At 38.4% G+C, this 22,426-nt stretch overlaps 1 protein-coding gene across 1 annotated transcript in view; it reads right to left on the bottom strand.

Moving 5' to 3' along the window:
* The window catches only part of LOC116254614 (E3 ubiquitin-protein ligase COP1), a 57,758-nt gene extending 48,568 nt beyond the window's left edge, over nucleotides 1-9,190 (bottom strand). Inside the window, exon 1 of the mRNA XM_031630116.2 lies at nucleotides 8,572-9,190. Coding sequence (XP_031485976.1) covers nucleotides 8,572-8,937 — 366 coding nt within the window. The 5' untranslated portion in view covers nucleotides 8,938-9,190. The remainder of the gene's footprint in view (nucleotides 1-8,571) is intronic.
* Between the last annotated feature and the right edge of the window lie 13,236 nt (nucleotides 9,191-22,426).

The following is a 22,426-nucleotide window of genomic DNA, read 5'->3' as shown; positions in this document are numbered from 1 at the left end:
GCTGCATATTCCAATCCCACATTCTATCGCAGCATTGTTGGTATGTTACAATACCTTACCTTTACTCGCCCAGACATAATATATGCTGTAAATCAGATTTCTCAGTTCATGCATGCACCCACTGAAGGACATATGGATGCTGCTAAGCGGATCCTACGGTATCTCAAAGCTACTCTTGGAGATGGACTAGTCTACACCAAATGTTCCAATGTTTCTCTTGGACATAGCATATATACATATACTGATGCCGACTGGGCAGGCGATCCCGATGACCGACGATCAGTTTCAGGTTTCTGTCTCTTTCTTGATTCTAATCTCATTTGTTGGAGCAGTAAGAAGCAGCGTGCTGTTGCACGATCTAGCACTGAGGCAGAATATAGAGCAATGGCTGCAGGGACGGCTGAAGCGTCATGGTTACGTCATTTACTTGGAGAGCTCAATCTTCCTATTGTTCGGTCATCATTACTATGTGACAATCAAAGTGCGATAAAAATTGCTTTCAATCCCATTTTGCATAATCGCACCAAACATATAGAGATTGATCAACATTTCATTCGACAGAAGGTTGAAGAAGCCGAGATCTTGCCTACTTATATATCTACCAATGAACAGATAGCTGATCTTTTTACCAAAGGTCTCACAGGGCAGCATTTTTGGGATTTGAAGAACAAGTTGTGCATGATCAAATCTCATGCACAACTTGAGGGGAGCTGTTAGCGTATGGGGATCGGGTCTGTTTAGACCCGATCCATTCTCCTTATATCCACACGCCTAAAGTTACTAGGCGGTGGCTCTCTTGTAATTTTTTATCTTTTTATGTACAAATCTGTTGTACCCTATTAGGGTTATTCTTTTATTAAAAGATTAAGGAACGCAGGGCTAAGCTAAGCCGGCTGCTCCCTTTCCTCCATCGTCTTCTTTCATCCTCTCTTCTCAACATATCTGTTTTGCATACGGAGAGACAAGTACTTTGTGAAGATTCTTACAGCTTTCAGGTCTTCAAAAGAGGCAAGAACAGATAATATCTCTAATGCAGCGCAGAAAACATCAAAATCTGACCTCAATCCACTCAAAGCATATTGTACCTTATCCTTGTCACTAATTGGGTGTCCGATGATTGCAAGCTGGTCACTAACATTTTTTATTTCATGTATGTATTCCAAAACTGAACGTGTTCCTCGCTTGATATCCTGAAATTGCCTCTTGAGTTGTAGAAATCCCGCTTTCAATATTTGAGAATACGTGGTAGCGAGTACATTCCACAACTCAAGTACTGAAAGATCATCATCAACGCCCGCCAGAACCTCTTCTGATAGTGTGGAGGTGATATATGCTACAAGGGATTGATCATGTGCCATTCACGTTTCATATTCAAGATTAATTTCAGTAACAGTTTCTTGAATTTGCCCTGCAACATTCTTCACCTCTCGCATGATCCATTCGGGTGGTGCAGGTGTGGTGCCATTGAGATGCCCATAGAGACGGTGACTCTTCATGAAAGGGACTATTTGACGTTTCCAAGTCAAATAGTTGGTGTGATTTAGCTTCTAGAAGATGAGTTGAGAGAGAAAACTGGACGACAATATGGAAGAATTGCGGTTGTGATGGTCCACGGTTGATTTTGAGGCTATACATATAAAGATGAAGGCTTACGGTAGGTACTAGGTTAGACAAAAGCAATCAGAAAAACAGGGAATTTTAGATTAGGGCAGACGTCAAGAACAAGGGCAGAAATCAAGGATTTTAGGGTTAGGTCAAAGATTTTACAGTTAGGGCAAAAAAACAGAAAGTAGGGCAGAAATTAGGGCAGAGATTTTAGGGTTAGGGCAAAAAACAGAAATTAGGGCAGAGAATAAAACTTCTTACCGGACAATCTCAGTGGCAACAACCTGGCTCTGATACCATGTAAGATTTTGAGGTATAATGTCAAACCACTGGATGGAATCTTTCATAGATGCGAGAGGAGAAGAAGAAGAGGAGATGACTGCACGTGCAATAGAGAGAGAGAAAAGAAAAGAGGGCAGCAACCGTGGCCCTTCCTCCTTGTCATTGATATAACCTAATTTATGTTATAAGTAAATAGAGAAAACAAGTGTTTACAAGTATGCCACCGCCCATTATGTGTGGACTTGTGGGCAAGATGGCAAACCCGATCCAATTCGTACAATCTTAACACATATGATTCCACGGGTTGAGAGTTCTCAGTAGAAATGTTAAAGTTGTGTTCATCAAACACAACATTTCTTGATACTTTGATGCATCTGGTTACAGGGTCATAACATATGAAACCTGTGTATTCATCTACATAATCAACAAACCTGCACTAGACTGCTTTATTTTGAAATTTATTTCTTAATGATGAGTCAATGTGAACATAGCACACACATCCAAAAAACTTTAAATCATTGTAGTTTGGATTTCGACCAAAAAGAATGAAGTAAAGAGATTTTGAATCCAAAACTATCATGGGGCAGACGATTTATTATATGTACAGCAGTGTGAAAAGCCTCTGTCCATAGAGTAATAGGAGTATTACTATCATGCATCATACTCATACTACTTTTCACGATGTGACTATGTTTCCGTGCAGCTACGCCATTTTGTTGTGGGGTGTATGGGCATGAAATCAGTCGAGTTATCCCATTTTCTCGTAAAAAGTTAATAAAGTCATGTAAATAATATTCTCCCCCTCCATCACACTGAAAATGCACAACCTTAGACGAAAACTGTGTTCGGATCATTGCATGAAATTCTCGAAAGATGCTAAACACTTTTGATTTTTGTTTCATGAAGTGAATCTAAGTATATCGAGAATAAGAATCTATGAATAAAACATAATACCAGGAGCCAGACAAGGAATCAATGGGAGCTGACCCCCATACATTAAAATAGACAATCTTAAAAGGTTTAGAAGCTCTTTTATTGATGTTATGAAAAGGAAGTATATGGCTCTTACATAGTTTGCAACTAGAACATTTTTTGTCATAGGAATCAAAAGATAGACTGGATTTTGGAATGAGATTATCTGATGCATATTTTTCTAGAAACCTATGACTACAATGTCCCATACGACCATGCCATAAATGTGGCTTATTGACATCTGATTGGAGACAATAAAACTTGGAATTTGTGAAGGTGCGTTCGAAGGAAAGCATGTCAATTGAGCTGCACTTGAAGAGGACTAAGAAATAAAAACTTTCCTTGAAGACATACATATTTCCTTGTTGTTCCCCTTTAGCGAATGTTTTCTTTGTTAGAAGATCTTTGACATACACAGAGGAAAATCCTTCGGCTGGTGGGAGTTTGACATTCTTGGATGTGACCCTCGTTACATTGGAGACACATTGGCACTTTCTTTGTTGTATTGGTCTTAAATGTTCCTAATACACTCGGTGTTGGCAGAATACCTCGACCATTGTGTCCAATGTGCCCACGATTCATGCCTCCTTGATGAACCCCATTTCCTTTTCTATGACCTGCAGCAGCTTCAATAACTAAAACATTGTGAGCATTACCTTGGTTTGTTCCTCCTATCAGTTGTTTCATGTTCATTTCATGTTGACGCAGCTTACCTTAAAGTTCATTGAAGTTGGGCAAAATAGGGAAAACTTCAAAAGCAGTAGTGAAGGCATAAAAATCTAGTCCAAGACTGCTAAGAGTCTGTTGGACTTTTTCTTTGTCGGAAACAAGGTATCCAACAACTCCCAACCAATCAGCTATCCCTTTAACACGTCCCAAATATTCCATAGTCGACATTGACCCTTTGCTAAGACTTTGAAATTCCTTCTTCAAATATAGAATACGTGCCTCTGAAATCTGAGAATAAGTTTCGGCAAGTTTGACCCATAACTGTCCTGTTGTACAGTCATTAGAAAGAAATCAACACTTCTTGAGAGAGTGTTTATGCAACAAGACTTTGATTTCACTTCATCCATGTTACAAATTCAGGATTAGGAATTTCCTAGTGGAAATTAACTCCCCTCTCTCATTCTTAATATCTTGTTGAATGAATTGTGGTGGAATTGTATTGGAACCATCAAGATGCCCATAGAGATCTTGACTCCTTATGAAAGAAGTGATCTGCCTTTTCCAGGTAAGGCAGTTGAAGTGGTTCAGTTTTTCAGAAATAAGGTGTGGTAGAAGTTGGATGACATACTGGATTGGAAGAGAATATCCATGATAATTTATATATCTATCAACATAGATATATACTAAGTACTAACAAAAATATAAGAACGTTGGAATGGGTATAAGAGAAAACCAACTAGGAGATTTCAAGTCAGTTCAGGCATTCTCTTTGGTAGAACCAGTCAAACCTTGCTTTGATACCATGATAGATTTTGGGTTTCGAACTATAACGCACGATCAGTTTCAGCTAAGGAAAAGTTAAGAGAGAGAACAATAAAAGAGAAATGAGGAAGGGAGGTGAGGTTTTACATTCTCCTGCAGCCCATTTATATAACGATCCTTCTACACAATTTATAAGAATTTAGAATGAAGCAATCACAATAATCTAGAGTCTAAAGTGAAGCAAACACAATAATCTAGAGTTTAGAATGAAACAATTACAGAAATCACAATCATGGCCCTGCTTAGATAAATGTGATTAGACAATAGTTGGACGTGTTGGATCTGGATCATATTAGATCCAACATCTTATCAAGGAGTACCATAATTCTTCAAAAAAGCTACAGCCAAAGATCCAACCAAGTAACAAACAGACGATGCCACCTTTTTCTTATGACCGCTATATCTGTCTCTCATCATTTTACTAACTTTACTGATGCAGAGGAAAGACATGATGTAAAATAATCAACAAAGGACCCAGAAGAAAGATCTCTTGGCACTCAAGTACTTGCACTCTCCTAGATCATCCATGCAGAAGTGTGCAAGTAGGAAATTCAGGGGATACATTTACACTTCATTATCAAGTTTTTCCTCTGAAAATGTCTGACAACAGCCTCGATGATTGTCAGTTACCCCAACTACTATATGAACTCAAATTTCATATCACTAAAAGTACCATCCACTATAAGCAAGACAACCATTAGCTTAACAATTCATGTAAAATTGCACATGAGGATCCTGAAGCCTTGAGAGTGAAGATAAAATGGATCATGGGGAAATCTTAGAAAGTCCTACACCATTTCGTCATCTAGTTGGAGCTTTTAACATATTTTTTCATCACCAGACCAGACATATCCAAATGCAATACATGTTATAAGCCAATTTCAGCGAAAGCCTACACCAGTACACATGGGAGCTGCAATGAAGATTGTTCGCCACATCAAAAACACCATTTCTAAAGGACTCTTCTTATCCTCCACATCTGATTTGAATTTAATTGCTTAGACTTATGCTGATTGGGGAGGTGATCCTGATAATAGGCACTCTACCACTGATTTTTGTCTTTTTCTAAGTGGTTCTTTAATCCCCTTAGAGGTGTAGGAAGCCAAATAAATTCTCTCTTTCATCAACTGAAGCACAGTATCAAGCTATGACCACCTCTACCATTGTGTGGTTAAAAAGTCTATTGAAGGACATGGGAGTTCACTTAAACAGAAGCCACCAAACCTGTGTAACATGGGTACGTCAATTTTGAAGGAGTACCTGTACTAGTCAGGTGCGACACCGGTATGGGTACGGGTATGCCATTGGACACGGCCGGAGATGGGTCAGCACGCACCGGGTCCATGTCCATTCAAAAACAGACTCGGTCAACATTGACCGAGTCCATTTTCATCTGAAAAATTAGGGGTCTTTTTGTATTTCCTTTCGAAAACATAGAAACAAAGTCGAGGGCTCTGTTTTGTTCTTCTCAGCCGCTGTTTACAGACGAAAAACTCCAGCGATCTCCGTTGGAAACGATTTGGGTGAACGTTGACTGATTTGGGCGATATTTCTTCTGGAGACCTCCAACGACTTCCAATAACCTCAAAAAACCTCCAACGACCTCCGACGACCTTCCTGCATCAACTGTTTTTCTTTTTATTCTTGTTCTTAGGAGAGTATTTTTGTTTTTCTTCTGCTATTGGTTTGTCATTTTTAACATTCTTTTTCTTCTTCAAAAATCATAATGTCTATCCTTTCTCTTTTACATTTGTATGCAACCATGCTTCACGATGCTGAGGCCATTCCAGTATTTTCTGTAATTGGTGCCTAAATCTTGCATTTTCTGTAACTGAACCATTTCAGTTCAGCATTTAGCGCTTAGTTTCCAGTTCCACAATGCTGAGCCATGTTTTGGATGTGAAAATTCAACTGATGTTCATATTTGACTGTCTAGGACGTTGCTCGATTGTCCATAGGCTTAAAGTTTTTCATAGGTTTCTTAAACATACTGCTGCTAGAGCCGTTGATATATATTTTCTATGTTGTTTATTTGTTTATGTTGATATATATTTCCTAAGTTTTTCTTTCTTGTTAATTTATATATATATATATACAAAAATACCCCGGCACCCAAGTCTTTTGAAAAATTGTGTACCCATACCAGTACCCATACCTATGTGACATAGCACCAAATTATGTTGTGATAACAAAAGTACTATCTACATTGCAAGCAACCACACATTTTATGAAAGAACAAACCATATCGAATGGATTGCCACTATGTTCAAGAAGAATACCTTCGGAAGACCATTGATCTAGCTTTTCCATCTTTTGACTATCAACTTTGAGACTTCTTCACCAAACCCTTGTTTGTGCCAGATTTTAGTTTTTACTTAACAAAATTTCGGTTGTTAGATCATATGTTTGAAGAGGGACGTTAAAAGCTCATGTATGTAATCTCTTATATGTATTTATATATGTTACCCATAGTCACAAAAAACGCATTTTTTCAACAAAAAAAAAAACACTTTTTTTTTAATGCCGAAAAAATGTGACTGATAAATTAGCCATTTAAAACTTGAAAAGCATGCCGTTTTTTTGAAAAAAAATATTAAAATGAGAAAAACAAGAAAAAAATGACCAAAAAAACGATTTATTCCTTTTGTTTCTGTTTTTTCATTTTATTCATTTCTTTCAAGTTTTTTTTAATGTCAAACTTTTTTTCATTTTCTAATTTTTATTTATTGCAAATCTACTTATTTTTTTATGTTTGTATTGTTTGTTTCTTACTTATTTTATTTCTCCCTCATTTTCAGTTTTTTTTATTTTTAAATATTTACCATATTTTCTGCATATTTTTTCCTTTTTTTCAAGCTTGCCGTATTATACCCGAAAAAAAACCTCACAATCTAAAATGCGAGAAAGTTTTTTTTTGTGACTATGATACTATCATATATCATAATGTTAGGTACGATATATTAACTGTTTATGCAGATATATACATATATATGTGTGTGTGTGTGTGGGAAGGGGGGGGGGGCGCTTCTTCTTTGTTCTTTATGGATTTTTTTCACTGTCTTTTTATTTTTGCTTTTCTTTGTTTCAAATGGCTGTTCAGTGTTCACCTAGACTGATGTAGCCATTGGATAGTAACAGCTAACAACGACTAGTTTTCTAGCCGTTGGAGCTAGCTCATTTATCTCCTTGTTGTATCGTCTATTATACAAAAAGGGAATGTTGTCCCATCCATGCTTTTGTTAAGGGCTCTAGTGCCTGTTTTGCAGCATTTTTCTTGGTCAATAGAATTCAGTTTTTTCTGTGCGGCTTCATTCCTGTGATATCAATATTCTAGAATCTTTTTATGCCCCCACTTTCAGATATATGAGATAGGTCATCCGTGCTAAGTGGCAGAGACAAACTCCACAGCTAAAAAGTATCTAAGTTTCTCGACTAAAGCATGTCACGATATAGGCTCTGCTAGAGATGGAATGGCAACGCTAAGGGGAAAAATGGACGAAACCAGATAGGATGCACAAGAACTATGCACTGGCTTCAGGAGAGAAAAGGAGATCCTGTCTGAAATTATGATATGTATGCTCGTTCTGCATTTGGTACTCAATTTTAAGTCATAATGTAGCCTTATTAAATCAGAAGAACATGTTCTAGACAGGCAAGCACCTCCCTTTGAAAACCCGTTAAATCCATCATTCTGAACCCTTCTTTCCCCATCTCTTCCTCATTTTGCACTGCTGATTAGAGTTTCGATATCGATTAGGCTCTGAAGATGGCAATCCTAGAATGGTCAATTTGCCGCTTTTCAAAATGAGGCTTGCCTTCTGAACTAGCTAATCATCCACCCCTTTCCCGATTGTACCTATATTGTGTTTATAAAGCAGCACGGGGGAACTAAATTTGCCGAACTAGACACGAAATTCTTCTGTTTCCAACCAGGAAAGCTCCACGCACATTACCGAGACATGGAAGATTCGAAAGAGGGATTATGGAAAAGGAATGTCGAGTCCCCGATTTCACCCAATTTCAAAGAGAACAAGGAAAACAACACCATAAGAAGAATCATGCGGCACATTCAAGTTGAGACAAAGAACCATGTCTCAAAGAACCATTAGCTAATTTGGCAATTGTAGAACATTTCCCACTGCATACAGGAAAAGCAAAAAGGAAACAAAAAGACCAAAAAGAAAAAAGAAGCAGAAATGGGGAGGGAATTCTGATGGACACCTTGTTCAGGAGGAAATTGGGGAAGAGGTGGTTGTTTGTGAGGTAGTGGGCGCAACAGGGGCAGTCGTTCTTGTTGTTGAGGTGGGTGACGATACACATGTAGCAGAAGGTGTGGCCACAGGAAGTCAGGAAGGCGTCCTTGATGATCTGCATGCAAATCGGGCATAGGAAGTCCTTGTCCAGCTCCACCCCAATCCCGCGGGCCAAGTTACCATCACTCCCCACGTTGTTGTTTTCGTTGCTGCCACTGAAATTGCCGGCACCACCGCTGCTCTCGGTGGCGCTATCCTTCTCAGAGAACCCCATCCTCCCCTGCCCATTGTTGGTCACGGAGGGGACGAGCGCCCCAACCGAAACATCTGCCATGCTTCCGCCTGACAAAATTTTCTCACCACTGCATCTCAGGTGCAACTCCAAAACAGCCCCTTCTTCTCCGGCCTTTCTTTTCCTTTTGGGGTCTTTAAGAAGGAAAACCAAAAGTGAGGAGTTAAAAGAAGCTCTTAAAAGAAGCTCTTCAAAAGAGGAAGAAGAAGAACCGAAGACGTTGGCCTCTCCCTGCTCTCTCTCTCCCACAGAAGAGATGGCAATTGGGTTGACGCCAAATATCCTTTTCGGTATTTAATAAAAAGTGCATGGCGGCTGGAATAAAATGTCCGTTTTTTCTCTGTTTTCTTCTTTCTGTCGCGTGAGATTTAGTTTGTAACGCAACGAGTGCGTAAGTAACGTCGAAGGGATCGTGGGGAGGGAGGCGAAACACGTCACCTACCTGCGACTTCGGCTGCTGGCTGTGTGGTGATGATGTTGCTTGCTCTCCCTCCATAAGCCTCTTATTAAGAGCTTAATAAATCAGGCTCGCCCCCTTGGTCCTCTTCCGTGGCATTTTTTTAATCCAAATAAATGCTCTCGCGCCTGCCTCTCTCTAGTTTCTCTAGTTGAGTCTTCGCCGGTTTAACTGTTTTCATTAACAATTTCGGGGTTGGAATAAACAAGAATAAATAAAACAAACATTAAACTACAGGTAAAAAGGTGTTTTTCATAATTTATTTTTATTTCCTTTCCTTTCCTTTTTATCCAAACAAGTATGTACATTAATCATTTTTCTTGCCCTTCATTTCTCTCTCCTTTCCATTTCCTTCCCTTTTCCCTCTCTTTCTCTCTATCCAAACATAAAGAAAATGCTCATGCGTCTGCGCCTTTTCTTTTTTGAGTCTTCGCCAGTTTGCTGATTAGGTTGATTGTTGGTCAACAAAGTAAATGTAATTGTCATCATTCAACCAATTAAACAATTTGGGGGTTGGATTCAACTGTCTGTGTATATGTTTAAAAATTTAAAATAACAAAAACATTAAATATAATAAAATATAAATATTGTAGGACATGCCACCCTTGTATTGGCAATATCATTTTTAGGTTAATCTAATCATAATTGCAATTTTTATATGTCAAAATTAATTGAAAACATACATCAAGTGTATACATCCATCCATTGTTTGATCAACTTGTATTTCGCAACCTACACAATCAGTAATGAAAGACATTGTCAATTAGTGTTGTAAGAGCTTAGTTACATAAAAGATCATATATTGTAAGGTACATAAAGCGACAAATTGTTAGACACTTGAGTTGTTGTTTCAAAGGTGAATTCTCTTGCTTCAATAAAGTATTGTTTCAAGTTCTTTTACCCTTTCATCTGCAACTTCTGCCCTCATACAAGGCTGACTAGCTTCCCATTCATTAATCTGTGTAGTGTTTTGTAGACAAAAAACAATGGGTTTTAAGTTTTAGTTTGAGTGAGACTTCAATTGTTACAAAAAAGCTGAAGAAGATGAGCTTCAACATTAACATGTAGTCAATAAGAGTGGTTATTGCAAAGGTAGTAGTAATTAAAGAACATGCATTTTTTGTAACTGATAATTGTTGACTTAAATTTCTTCTTATGCTTGGTTTTCTTAGGCGGGTGCCAACTTCAAATGTAACTATTTGGAGAGATGTAATGAGATTTTATGAAAACAAAAAAAAAACTGAAAAATGTTACGAAGGATGTTGATGAAAGTGCTTTGACTACAGATATGTAGCCTTCAAGTCGAGAACTTGGGTATATGTTAGTACATTACTCATTTTATTGATAGAAAATGGAGAATATAATGCAACAACGTATCCTGAATTTTACTGAAGTTGAGCTACCTCATACTGGAAAAGTTTTAGCAACTGCAATTGTTAAACATCCTAAGATGAAAAATTCAAAGAAAAATAATATCTATTACAGTCGATAATGCTACTTCAAATGATGTTCTTGTAAGAAAATTAAAATGGAATATAAAAAAGAGTGACATAAACTTACGTTATGAAGGTAAATTTTTTCTTATGTGATGTTGAGCAGAGACTTCGAATTTGATGGTGCAAGTTGAGTTAATGCCATTACAGATGAAATCGTTACTTTTGTAGATGCAATTATCTCAAACTTTTACTATCAAAACTCACAGTTTTACAGCTTCAACAAAAGAATCGAAAATTTCAATTACAAGGAAGTTTGTATAAACACTTTACTCAATGAAATTCTATATATTTTATGTTTGGAAACTCTGTTTGCATACAAAAATGTTTTATATGGCTGCTTTGACCTAATGATAGGGCTTTCCCAGATATTTGATTTTCTTTAGGTTTTCCATGATATCTCTGTCATGTTCTCTTAGTCTAATTATTTACAACAAACTTGTTTTTTTCTTGAAATTTAGAAAATTCAAGAAGTATAGTAGGAAAATGTTGACAAAAAAGACACGCATATGAAAAAAATGAAAAGAAAAAATGAAGGGAATTTTTGATAAATATTAGAAAATAAGTAACTTTTAATGGCAATTGCATCTATATTGGATCTACAACTAGAATTAAAAAACTTGTCAATCAAAAGAAGAAAGGAAAAACAAGTAAAAATGATAAAAAGTATATTGCAAGAGGTTTATGAGAATTATGTTAAAAGAAATGAAACTCAAAATGCAGTGATAGGTCTAATTTTACTTATATTATAATAAATAGTTCTTCTAATAGACATAATGTTTCCAATAGAGGCCGATATGGTACATGGTGCATTTAAGTTATTTTTTAAGTTCTTGATGAAGTTGAGAATATTTCTTTTCTTGTTTCCAAGTCCAAGCTCAACATACAATTGAAATATAAGTTGATTAAGCATGCTCAACATACAATTGGAATATAAGTTGATTAAGCATGATAAAGACGACGACGGTGATGATTCCTTTAATATTTTGAAATGATAGAAAGATAAGGAATCCAATGATCCAACATTTTAATAAATGATACATGATATGTTGTCAACTCCAATTACTTTAGTTGCTTCAGCAAGAGCTTACGGTACGAGGTCAAATTCTTAATGACAATCAAAGTTCATTGGTGCTGAGGACTATGGAAGCTTTAGTTTGCTTAGATGATTGGTAAAGAAAAGTGGTGATCCAATGCGTGAGGGATTAACAAATGTAAGTAGGCCTTAAACAACATTTATTTATTAAGTACTTTATGGCTACAGTTATTTGTTATGTTGGCTTTTTTTCCACAAGGAACCCTAAGTCTAAGGAAGAATTCCAGAAAATTTGTCCTTTGTTTTGACTTGCTTTTTCATGCAAATTCGTATCTAGTTGTTGAACTAGTGATTTTAAAGCAATCTTCAATCTAATTTCAAACTTTCTTTTTGAAAGTAGTCTTCTAGTTGACTAGGAGATCATCTATGGAAGAAACTCTCCCACCTTAGCAACTAAAAATCTTTTTAGTTCATCATAAAGAAACCATACATTTTTTTGGAAATGCAAGTGAGTTTGCTTTTCATATGATTTACCTATCATAAGATCCAATACTTATGGAATAGTTTGAGGGGAACTCACTTCTTAAGATGTTATTGTATACAAAATTGTTGTCATAATAATATGTAATTCTAGGTCTATCAAAGGCTCATGGCTAGTTAAACTTTGTATAGAAGACTATTTGTTGGGGAATCTAACAGTTCACCACTTCATAACCATACTTTGATTATCCTTTCTATTTAATGATTTCTTAAAATGTGCCGCTCAAGCTAGTTTATTATGAACTTCTTTTCAAGGAAAGGGAAGTTTTCTCCAACTGTTTACAGTTTTTCAATCATTAGAAAACCTAGATTTACCAGGGATCGGCAACCTTGTCACTATCAACCTTATATTTATTGGGAACTTGTGTCCTTTAGTTTGTTTCTTTTCAGTAGAAGAGCCATCATTTATGGGAAAGTTCATAGAGTTTGCTCTTCTACCCCAAACCCACCAGTTCTGTAAAACATCACTTTCTTTGAGAAAGGGAGAGGATTTCCATCCTAGTTACATGTCATTAGATGTTTTAGATTTCATAAGTAAAAAGTGGGGCTGAACATGACGAGTTGATCTCGAGCTAGCCAAGGTCGAGCTCGGCTCGACTCATAAAATCTCAAGTCAAGCTCCGTAGAATGGCTCAAGCTTGACTTGATAGTACAATGTTGGGTTCGTGCATGAGGCACAATGTCAAGCTTGACTCATTTAAGATTTGAAAAAAAAAACTATGGCTCAGCTCGTCAAGCTCATTTAAATGAGCTTAATAAAGCTTGTTAACTAGTTAAATGGAAAATAGTATGACAATTATAAAATACAAAACCATATTTGGACTATGCTTGGCAATTGCAGACAGCCTGTGTTGACTTCTTGACATATAAAAGCAGAAGAATGCTACGATCAAGTGAAATAAATGGTTATAAACATAAGGGCATATTACAATGAAGCCTTTCATAAACTCCCTATATGAACTCTTGGAGGCTTGATCACCAAACCGCCCAATGACTACAAATAACAAGCGTACAAAAATGACAAAAAGAAGAAACTACAATAAAATAAACATCATATAACATAATGAAACTCGACAATAGTTTCACTGAGTCAAGGGCAGGGGGATTGATGATTAAGGTCATAATTCCAGGAAATAGAGGCCAGTACATATGTATAGATTTTAAAGAGGACAACAGTCAAAGCTTCGACCATTTGTCATTATTCAACCATAAAAAACTCATGGTATCTCTCCTTAAAAAATATTGTGACATAAAACATGAGAAGTCCCTAAGAAAGCAGAAGTTAGGGAAATTGTGCCTAGTTAAAAGTGATGAAAAATGGTTAACAACTTTACTTGACAAGTGTGCACTGACAAACCTCAATAGTATAACATACAATCTGGATAGCAACCTCTCCCACACCACAAGAATAGAAAGAGAATCACATGGAGGCAAATAAGCAAAAAATTTTGTCTCCATCTTTGACATACCTCACATGCAAAACTTATCAACTTTACTTAACTAATCACTGCAAGTTCATACAAAAACATGCCCATGTTTTTGAGGAATGAACTGCCCTTGCTGCACATAGTGCATCATCGTCACTCACTTGTTTCTCATTTGGAATCCAATTTGTCATAACAATTATAAATGGAATACAAAGGTGGCAGCATACATGGCTTTCGAAGAATTTGGCAGAAAATATACTCAATGTCCGTTTTCTGCTACTGCATAGAGAGAAAGAGAGGGAGAGTCACAATCAATATAAAAGAAACAAAAATACCCAGAAGCAAAGGTAGCCAATTGTCAGCCAAGACAAAGTCCAATAATCAAAATAATACCAAAATCTACTCAACCCATTGGGACATCACAAATTCAATGTACAAACGGGCTCTGTACCTACCCCAATTATAGAATACATCATTCTTGAAAATTATAACAGGTTCGTCATCAACCTTCTCACTGATCTGGTAATCATCAAATCAAAACACTATATATATATATATATATATATATATATATATATATATATATATATATATATATATATATATATATATATATATATATATGAAGACAGTATCAAGAACTATATTTAAAGAAAAATATTAAAAAGTAACCTTGATCTAGTGATCTTCACATCAAATTTTTTTATGACCATGTAGTTCTGTAGTTTTAGAGGCAAAAGGGAGAAAAATAAAGTCATCAAAGATATAAGGTAAATTTGCAAAGCATATATATGAATGATCAACTCAGCACTCCCCCAGTAGACAATCCTAAGCTAGGGGAAGGAGAAAATGAATGGATCAAGGTTGGACGAAAGAGAAGAAAAGAAAGATATGACTTAATTAAGGAGATAAGTCGTGTTTTAGATGAAAAGGCCAAGGGCAAACAGCCAGGGGAAATGGAAGAGGCTATGGATGGGGGGGATGGAGCGAAGTCGGCGATGCGCCGATGAAACTCGCTTGTTGGAACATGAGGGGGGCTGCACGGCCGGCAGCCCAACAAGACCTCGTTAATCTTTGTAAGTCTGAAAGGCCTTGGATTTGCTTTCTACTTGATGCGCAAGTTAAGGAGGTGGTTATTAGGAGTATTGCCAGCCGCTTAAACATGGAAGGGGTGCAGAGGAATGAAGATGGGGAGGAGAGGCGTGCTCGTATTTTTGGCCTTTGGAACCAGGTGCATGCTCACAACCATGGTTGGGTTAAAAACCAATGGTGGTTGGCCGGTTTTTTCTCTTTTGCTAATGTGATGCAGATTTTTCGGATAGTAGCTGTTTACATGCCAAACAACCCCCTTCTTCGTCGTAATAGCTTTGCTGAGTTGGCATTTTTTCTCAATGCTCAAGACATTCCTACTTTGATCTATGGGGACTTTAATGCTATGCGTAACTGCCTCAACAAAACAGGTAAGCCCTCGAATGTTCAAGCTTGTTCTGATTTTAACAGATTCGTACTATCTTCCAATCTAAACGAACTATGTGATAACCAAAGTAACTACACCTGGTCCAATAGACACTAGGGTAAAGATAGGATTTTTTGCAAACTTGACTGGGGTTTCACTAATTCTGCTTGGGAAAGACAGACAAATGTTGTTTGTACTCTTTCTACGGCCCCCAGAGCCACTTCAGACCATAAGGTGATCATGGTGAAGATGGACAACCCTCTTTGGCAGAATAGGAACACTAGACGGTTCAGAGTCTTAAAACCCTGGATGTTGACCAGGAAAGGTCGCCAGGTTATCAGTGAAGCGTGGGGGCTGAGGTGCAGGGGTGTCCTATGTTGCGGGTCCTTCGAAAACTTGAGGTGGTGAAGCGCAGCCTTATATACTGGAACAAAAATTCTTTTGGCCGTATTGAGGACAACATAAAGTCACTTCAAAGTCGTCTCAGGCAAGCCCAAGCAAATAGTGAGGCTGGGGATGGGTGGGCAACGAGGGAAGAGGAATCCATCAAGAGAGAGCTGGAAAAGGTTTTACACCTGGAAGAAATCATGTGGAAGGAAAAGTCGAGAGTCTAGTGGTTATCAGATGGGGACAAAAACATGCGATTCTTCCAAACCATTGCCAACAATAGATCTAGAAAGAACCGCATTGCTGAGCAAACTTTCTCTTCTATCAATAGCATGCTGGAAGCAGCTAGCAGCCATTTTGAAAGTTTCCTTAATGAAACTTCGGCTAATGGTGATATCCCTAGTGACATCGGGCAGGGAGAATTTGTCTCTACGGAAGAGAACGCCTCCCTCTTGGGACCAGCCACCTATGCGGAGGTCAAGGAAGCTGTTATGTCTCTGGACAAGGACAGTGCTCCGGGGCCTGATGGTTTCCCAAACTTTTTTTATCAAATCATGTGGGAGGAGATTGGCCAAGATATTTGGAGAGTGGTGGACAATTTTTTTAAAACAGGGAAGTTGGTGCGTAGCTTGAACAAGACCTACTTGATGTTCAACCCTAAGAAAAGAGGAGCTCATCGGATCGAAGATTATAGACCCATTGCCCTATGCAATAGTCTTTACAAAGTGATTGCTAAAGTAATGGTGCAGTGCATGAAGAACATCCTTCCTCGCTTGATCGGGATAACTCAAGGGGCCTTTGTCAAATCTAGGGTGATCCACGATCAGATTGCCATGGCCAATGAGTTGGTTCACCTTTTTGATAGCAGGAAAGAAGCCGTAGCCTGTCTCAAACTCGCTATCTCTAAAGCGTAGGATAGAGTGTCTTGGAGGTTCATGCATAATAGCCTCCTTTATCTGGGATTTCACCCGTTCTGGGTGGAAAAAATCATGCTTTGTGTCTCCTCTGTCTCCTATACAGTGTTGATTAATGGTGACGCTGGGAGAAACTTCACAGCTGCGAGGGGTGTTAGGCAAGGTGATCTGATGTCTCCCTACCTTTTCATACTTGTAATGGAAATGGCAGTCAGATATCTTAAGGGACAAATTATGAAGGGGGCCATTCGCCTACCCTACTCAGTTAGAGCCATTCCTGATGTTCACTGCTTAATATTTGCTGATGATCTCCTCCTCTTCAGTGTTGCTTCAGTTAAATCGATAACCAATATCAAGAGGGTCCTGAGCCAACTTGAAGAAAGAATAGGTTTCATTATCAACAACTCCAAGTCTTCGCTTTTCACTTTCAACGTTGATACTCCCCTTAAGCAAAGGTTGGCCAACATTGGAGGCTGGCAGGTGGCTAAGCTACCTTTGGATTACTTGGGTGTCCCTCTCTTTACGGGAAACTTAAGTGCGAACCTTTGCGCAGGGTTGATTGCTAAATTCAAGAAGAAGTTGGCACCTTGGAAAACCCAACTTCTATCCTATGCAGGACGTGCTTGCCTCATCACCCATAACCTTAGCTCCATGGGCAATTTTTGGATGCAAGCTTTCTCTCTTCCGAACGAAGTACTTAAAAAGCTGGAGCGATGCATGACCGGATTCCTGTGGGCTGATACTGAGGTTAACTGGCACATCCACCAAATAGCCTAGCATACTTTGTGCAAGCCCAAGGCGGAAGGTGGTATTGGTCTACGCCTTCTTGAGGAAGTCAACGTTTCCCTCTTAGTGAGTAGACTTTGATCTTCCTTTAATAATAACTCTCTCTTTGCACAATGGATCAGAGCTACTTATCTCAAATCAAACAGTTTGTGGACTGTGCGTAAACCTTGGAGGGGATCTTGGGCTTGGAAAAGCTTAGGAAAAAGCTGGAATAAGATAGCAAATTGGGTGAGGTGGAAGATTGGAGATGGTAATTCTGTTTTCTTCTGGTTCGATTGGTGGCATGACGAAATTCTGGTGAAATCAATTAGTGGAGAGGAGTATGGTGTCATAGTTGATCAGTTGAAGCTTTCTGTTGCAGAAGTTAGGAGTTTGGGTGAAGCTAGGCTAACTTTGCCAAGCAAGGCTTTAACCGCGAGCACGTGCATCCAACTAGTTAATGAGACTGACAAACTTGTTAGTAATGCTACAGAACTCAAAGAACTTAGCTCTAGATCGATTTGGGACGCCATAAGACAGAAGGGTATTCAGGAAGGATGGCGAAAGCGTATATGGAACAATCACATCCTAGTTAGAGCAAGCTGGACTACCTACATCACCAGCCACATGAGACTGACCACTCAAGACAGATTACAAAGACATGGAGTTCATTTGGCTAACAGATGACATTTATGTAAAAGAGAGGAGGAGAACAATGTGCATGTCATGTTCAAGTGTTCTATTGTGCAAAAGGTGTGGCGAAAGGCGATTGCTAGCTTTGGTAGGAGTAGGCTCCCGTGGCAGAGCATTGATAAGGAATTTCAGATTTGGAGCAGGGTGTCGTTCAAGGTTAAATGGATTAGGAAATGTTGGATGTTGCTCTTTCCAATCGCGTTATGGAAGTTATGGTGGTTCAGGAATGAAGTGGCACATGAGAGACTGACCACAGCTATGTCTGAACATATTTTCACTGTTGTTGGGAGCTCAGCTAAGGAGGCTTTTCAAAGGTTGCAGCTGAAGGAAGACGAGCGTAAGGCTATGTCCACTTGGTTGCGGACTGGAATCCTTTGCGAGGGCAGACTCTCCAGTTTAAGCATGGACACTAATGTGTTGCAAATTGTCACATATAAGAAGGGCATTAATACCATGGTGATGGGCATGTGGAGATTGAGAGACATGGAATCTATTGAGGCCATATTTACTGAAGCTCAATCTAAGGAGGATGAAGCTGAATTACAGGTGCTCAATGGTTGGCTGCAATCTATGGCGAGAGTCAATGACAATTTGGGGATCATATCTAACAATGAAGGATGGAAGCGCAGACTTAGAGCGATGTTGGAAGGCAGGAGGCCGATTAACCAGAAATGGCATCACATGAGGGCGGCCAGCCAACGTCTAAGGGTTCTTAGTCAACTGCCTACTTTAGAGGCTGGAGAACAGATGTGTCATTATGGGGAAAGGGATGGCAGGGATGATGGTGGTTAATGCTTTCTTTTGGTTTTCTAATATTGTTTCTGTTTTTAGTCTTTGCCTTTTCAGGAGCTGTAACGCTGGTCGAATTTTTTGGCCTTCTGGTGATGGTTTTTGGGGCAGCTGGGTTATGCTTGCCTGGGTTTTTTTGGGTTTTTTCCCCTGATGTGGCTGTTTCACATCTTTGTGTAAATTTTTCTTTTGCCTTGTACATATCTTAATTTTTCTGTAATAAAAGGATGGGAGCCTACCTCCCAGCAGCCGTTTATTGGCATATAACCTTGCAAAGGAAGATCAGTCATATGCTAATGATTCAAGGTCATCATCTACACATTTCAATTTCAGTCAACAATCTTAGTCTCAAAAAAGCATAAAGTCTGAAGACCAACAAAGACACCTAAAAATAAAATAACAAATCATAATTCCCACATGTGCTAGTGACCTAAAAAACAATGTAACAATTCATGATTACATGAACTAATAAACTATAATTTATTAATAAAGAGTTTAAATAACACATAATCATATCAAACATAAATTAGAAGATCAACTTGAAGAATTATAAAAATAGATATTCACTTAACTCATCCTCACTAGTGACCCAGAAAAAGGTACTACTGTGCACTAGAGAAATTGGTTTAAAAAACCATATTTAACAATGGATTCTTGGGAAAATTTGTTTTTGAAGCTAGATATTAAAAAGGTCCTCTTTAGAAATCTTATTGTAGGAGTATTGCCCTTTCCTACCCTAATGGATCGAACGAAAGGCCGAGAAAGATGCCCTAGTATGGTACAATATGGAAAAATGCCTAGTTGGTGGCTCGGTAAACATTTGTTCACTAGATGGTACATTTGTAGGATAAATTGAAGATTGACAATGCAATTGAAATTGAAAAATTTTTCTTTTTATTAATGTGCATAATAAATAGTACAAGGATGACACAAGGACAAATGTAAAAATTTCTTGAATGCAAGGCATTAACAAGGTCTAATAGTTCCATTATGTTGGCATCAATAAGCTTATGAGTTAATGGGCTATACTTCCTTAGCCATGTAAGACACTTTCTAGTTTGATGAAAATGTGACATATATTTTTCTTGAGTGGAATGATTGATTTGATGATCAAATCATTGATTTTGAATTTGCTTTTGAAAGACAATAAATTTTGTATAATGTAATGTTATCTTCTGATGATGAGCCTCAACATGTTCTATTGCCTCAAGCCTCTTTTCATTTAACATATGTAATTGGTCAGTGGGTGATACGTAATACTCATTTGTAATGCCGAGCCCTACAATTGAAAAATATTCCTTCCAAAAGTCACTAAGAAAAACTGGGTCGCGATCACTGACAATAGTCCATGGCATCCTGGGGAGTCTCCCTATGTTTTCTTGGAAGACTTGTGCCATGGTCTTAGCAGTGTAAGGGTGAGACACTGCAGCAAAATGTGTGCAATTTGAAAGCTAGTCTACCATTACAAGTATAACTAACTTATCTTTGGAATTCAGCAACCCTTCAATAAAGTCCATGGAGATGTCTTCCCATATCAATTCAATTCAGGTGTGGGAAATGGTTGTAATAGCATTGCAGGCCTCATTAGTTCATGCTTGTTTCGTTGGCATTCGTCACATTGGCGTACAAAGTCTCTTATAGCCCTCTTCATCCCTCTGGCCAATAGAAGGTATTTTGCAGCCTTTTGTAGGTTGCTTCTACTCCTTCATGCCCGGCAGTGTGCCCATTATAGTAGTGCTCCTTTAGCAGCCTAGGAAATGGTGTTTCTAGTGGAATAAAAATGCGACCTTGGTGATATAGGTAAGGAGGACTCCACTCATAGCCAATTACCTTGTAGGAATTTTCACTCAGCTATTGTTTAATCTTTTTGGTGGAATAACTTTCTTCCTGTGCTCATCTGATTTGATCTCAAAGTGTAACCTACACCTATGACAGTTGTAGCAGGCTGTGTTGATGTTGTTCCACAGATCTGGAGAGACCTTCAGCAGCTACATTCTCTTTGCCTTTGTGAAAATAGACCCCAAAGTCAAAACCCATCAACTTGAGGATCCACTTCTGCATAGTCGTTTAAAGCATAGGTTGTTGTAAGCAATACTTCAAGTTGTGATGGTCTATCAGCACCACAAATCGCTGCGCCATGAGATAATGTTCCTATTTGAGAGTTGCAAGAATGATGGTTATTGGCTCTCGCTCATAGGTAGATTTGCCGCCAAAAGTAACTCCCATTGCCTTCCTGAAATAGCCAATAGGGTGGTTGTTTTGGCTCAGGACTACTCCCATGTGTAGGTCAGATGCATTAGACTCGACCGTTAAAGAGTAACTAAAAATTGGGTGTCTACAAAATAGGGGCTGCTGTTATCACTTGTTTCAGCCTTTGGAATGCATGTCTTGCCTTCTCTCCCCATTGGAACTTCCCTTTCTTGGTTAGTTCAGTAAGGGGTGCTGCTATCAGTCCATATCCCTGAGCAAACTTATGGTAGTATCCTGTAAGTCCCAACAATGCGCACAACTCTCACACGGACTGAGGAACATTTCAGTCCTTCACTGCTTGTATTTTCTCATCTTCCATACTCACCTTCCCTCTACAGATCACATGGCCCTAATAAGAAATACTTTTGGTACCAAACATACACTTGGAGGGCTTGACACACAAGTGGTTCTGCTGTAACACTGCTAGTACCGTGTGTAGGTGCTGCAAGTGGTCCTGCTCCCCTGGGCTATAGACCAAGATATCTTCGAAAAAAGACGATAACAAATCATCACATGAAGGGGTGAAATAAATCATTCATCAGCAATTGAAATGTCGAGGGCATGTTGGTCAGCCCAAAAGGCATTAGGGTGAATTCGTAATGGCCGTCGTGGATTTAAAATGCAGTTTTAGGAATGTCATTGTCTACGACCTTGATTTAATGGTAACCTAAGTGCAAATCCAACTTGGAAAAGAACAGTGCCTCATGTAGCTCGTCCAACAGATCCTCCACAACAAGGATGAGGTATCGATCATTGATCATGATGGTGATGGGAGATTTCCCTCATGCATCACAAAACGAATATGCCCTAAACAAGATCATGTTCATGCTAAATCATGGAATTGAAACTTTAAACTGCAGCGGAAGCGTACCTGAATCCATCTGAACAGCACGAATGGTAGATTGGAGTAGGATCTTCCAGGGTCTGTGCGGCGCCATGCGGTCTCTCTCAGATGGGGAAGAGACAACCCTAGAAACCAATGTTTCAAGCAACCGTTGCACGACCCCAGGGACCACTACCCTTTTATATCAATAGCAATTATGGATTCAACCCATCAAAGAGTCTGTAATTGCATACAAGTATCTATATATTATAAAATACCTCATACCATATAAAATGACGTAATATCCTAAAATACAATCACTTAAAACAGATATTTATATTAAGACAATCATAATGTTTGAAATTCCTCATTGACATATGCTGGCCCACCAAATGATCCTTACAATCTCCCACTTGGGCCAAATATGTCTTTATACATTCAGACATTACATAAAACCTTATGAGCTCATAACTGCTATCTTATTAAACGTCATTTTCACCA

The sequence above is a fragment of the Nymphaea colorata genome, chromosome 1, assembly GCF_008831285.2.
Source record: "Nymphaea colorata isolate Beijing-Zhang1983 chromosome 1, ASM883128v2, whole genome shotgun sequence".
NCBI lineage: Eukaryota > Viridiplantae > Streptophyta > Magnoliopsida > Nymphaeales > Nymphaeaceae > Nymphaea > Nymphaea colorata.
This window is presented reverse-complemented; position numbering and strand designations above follow the sequence as displayed.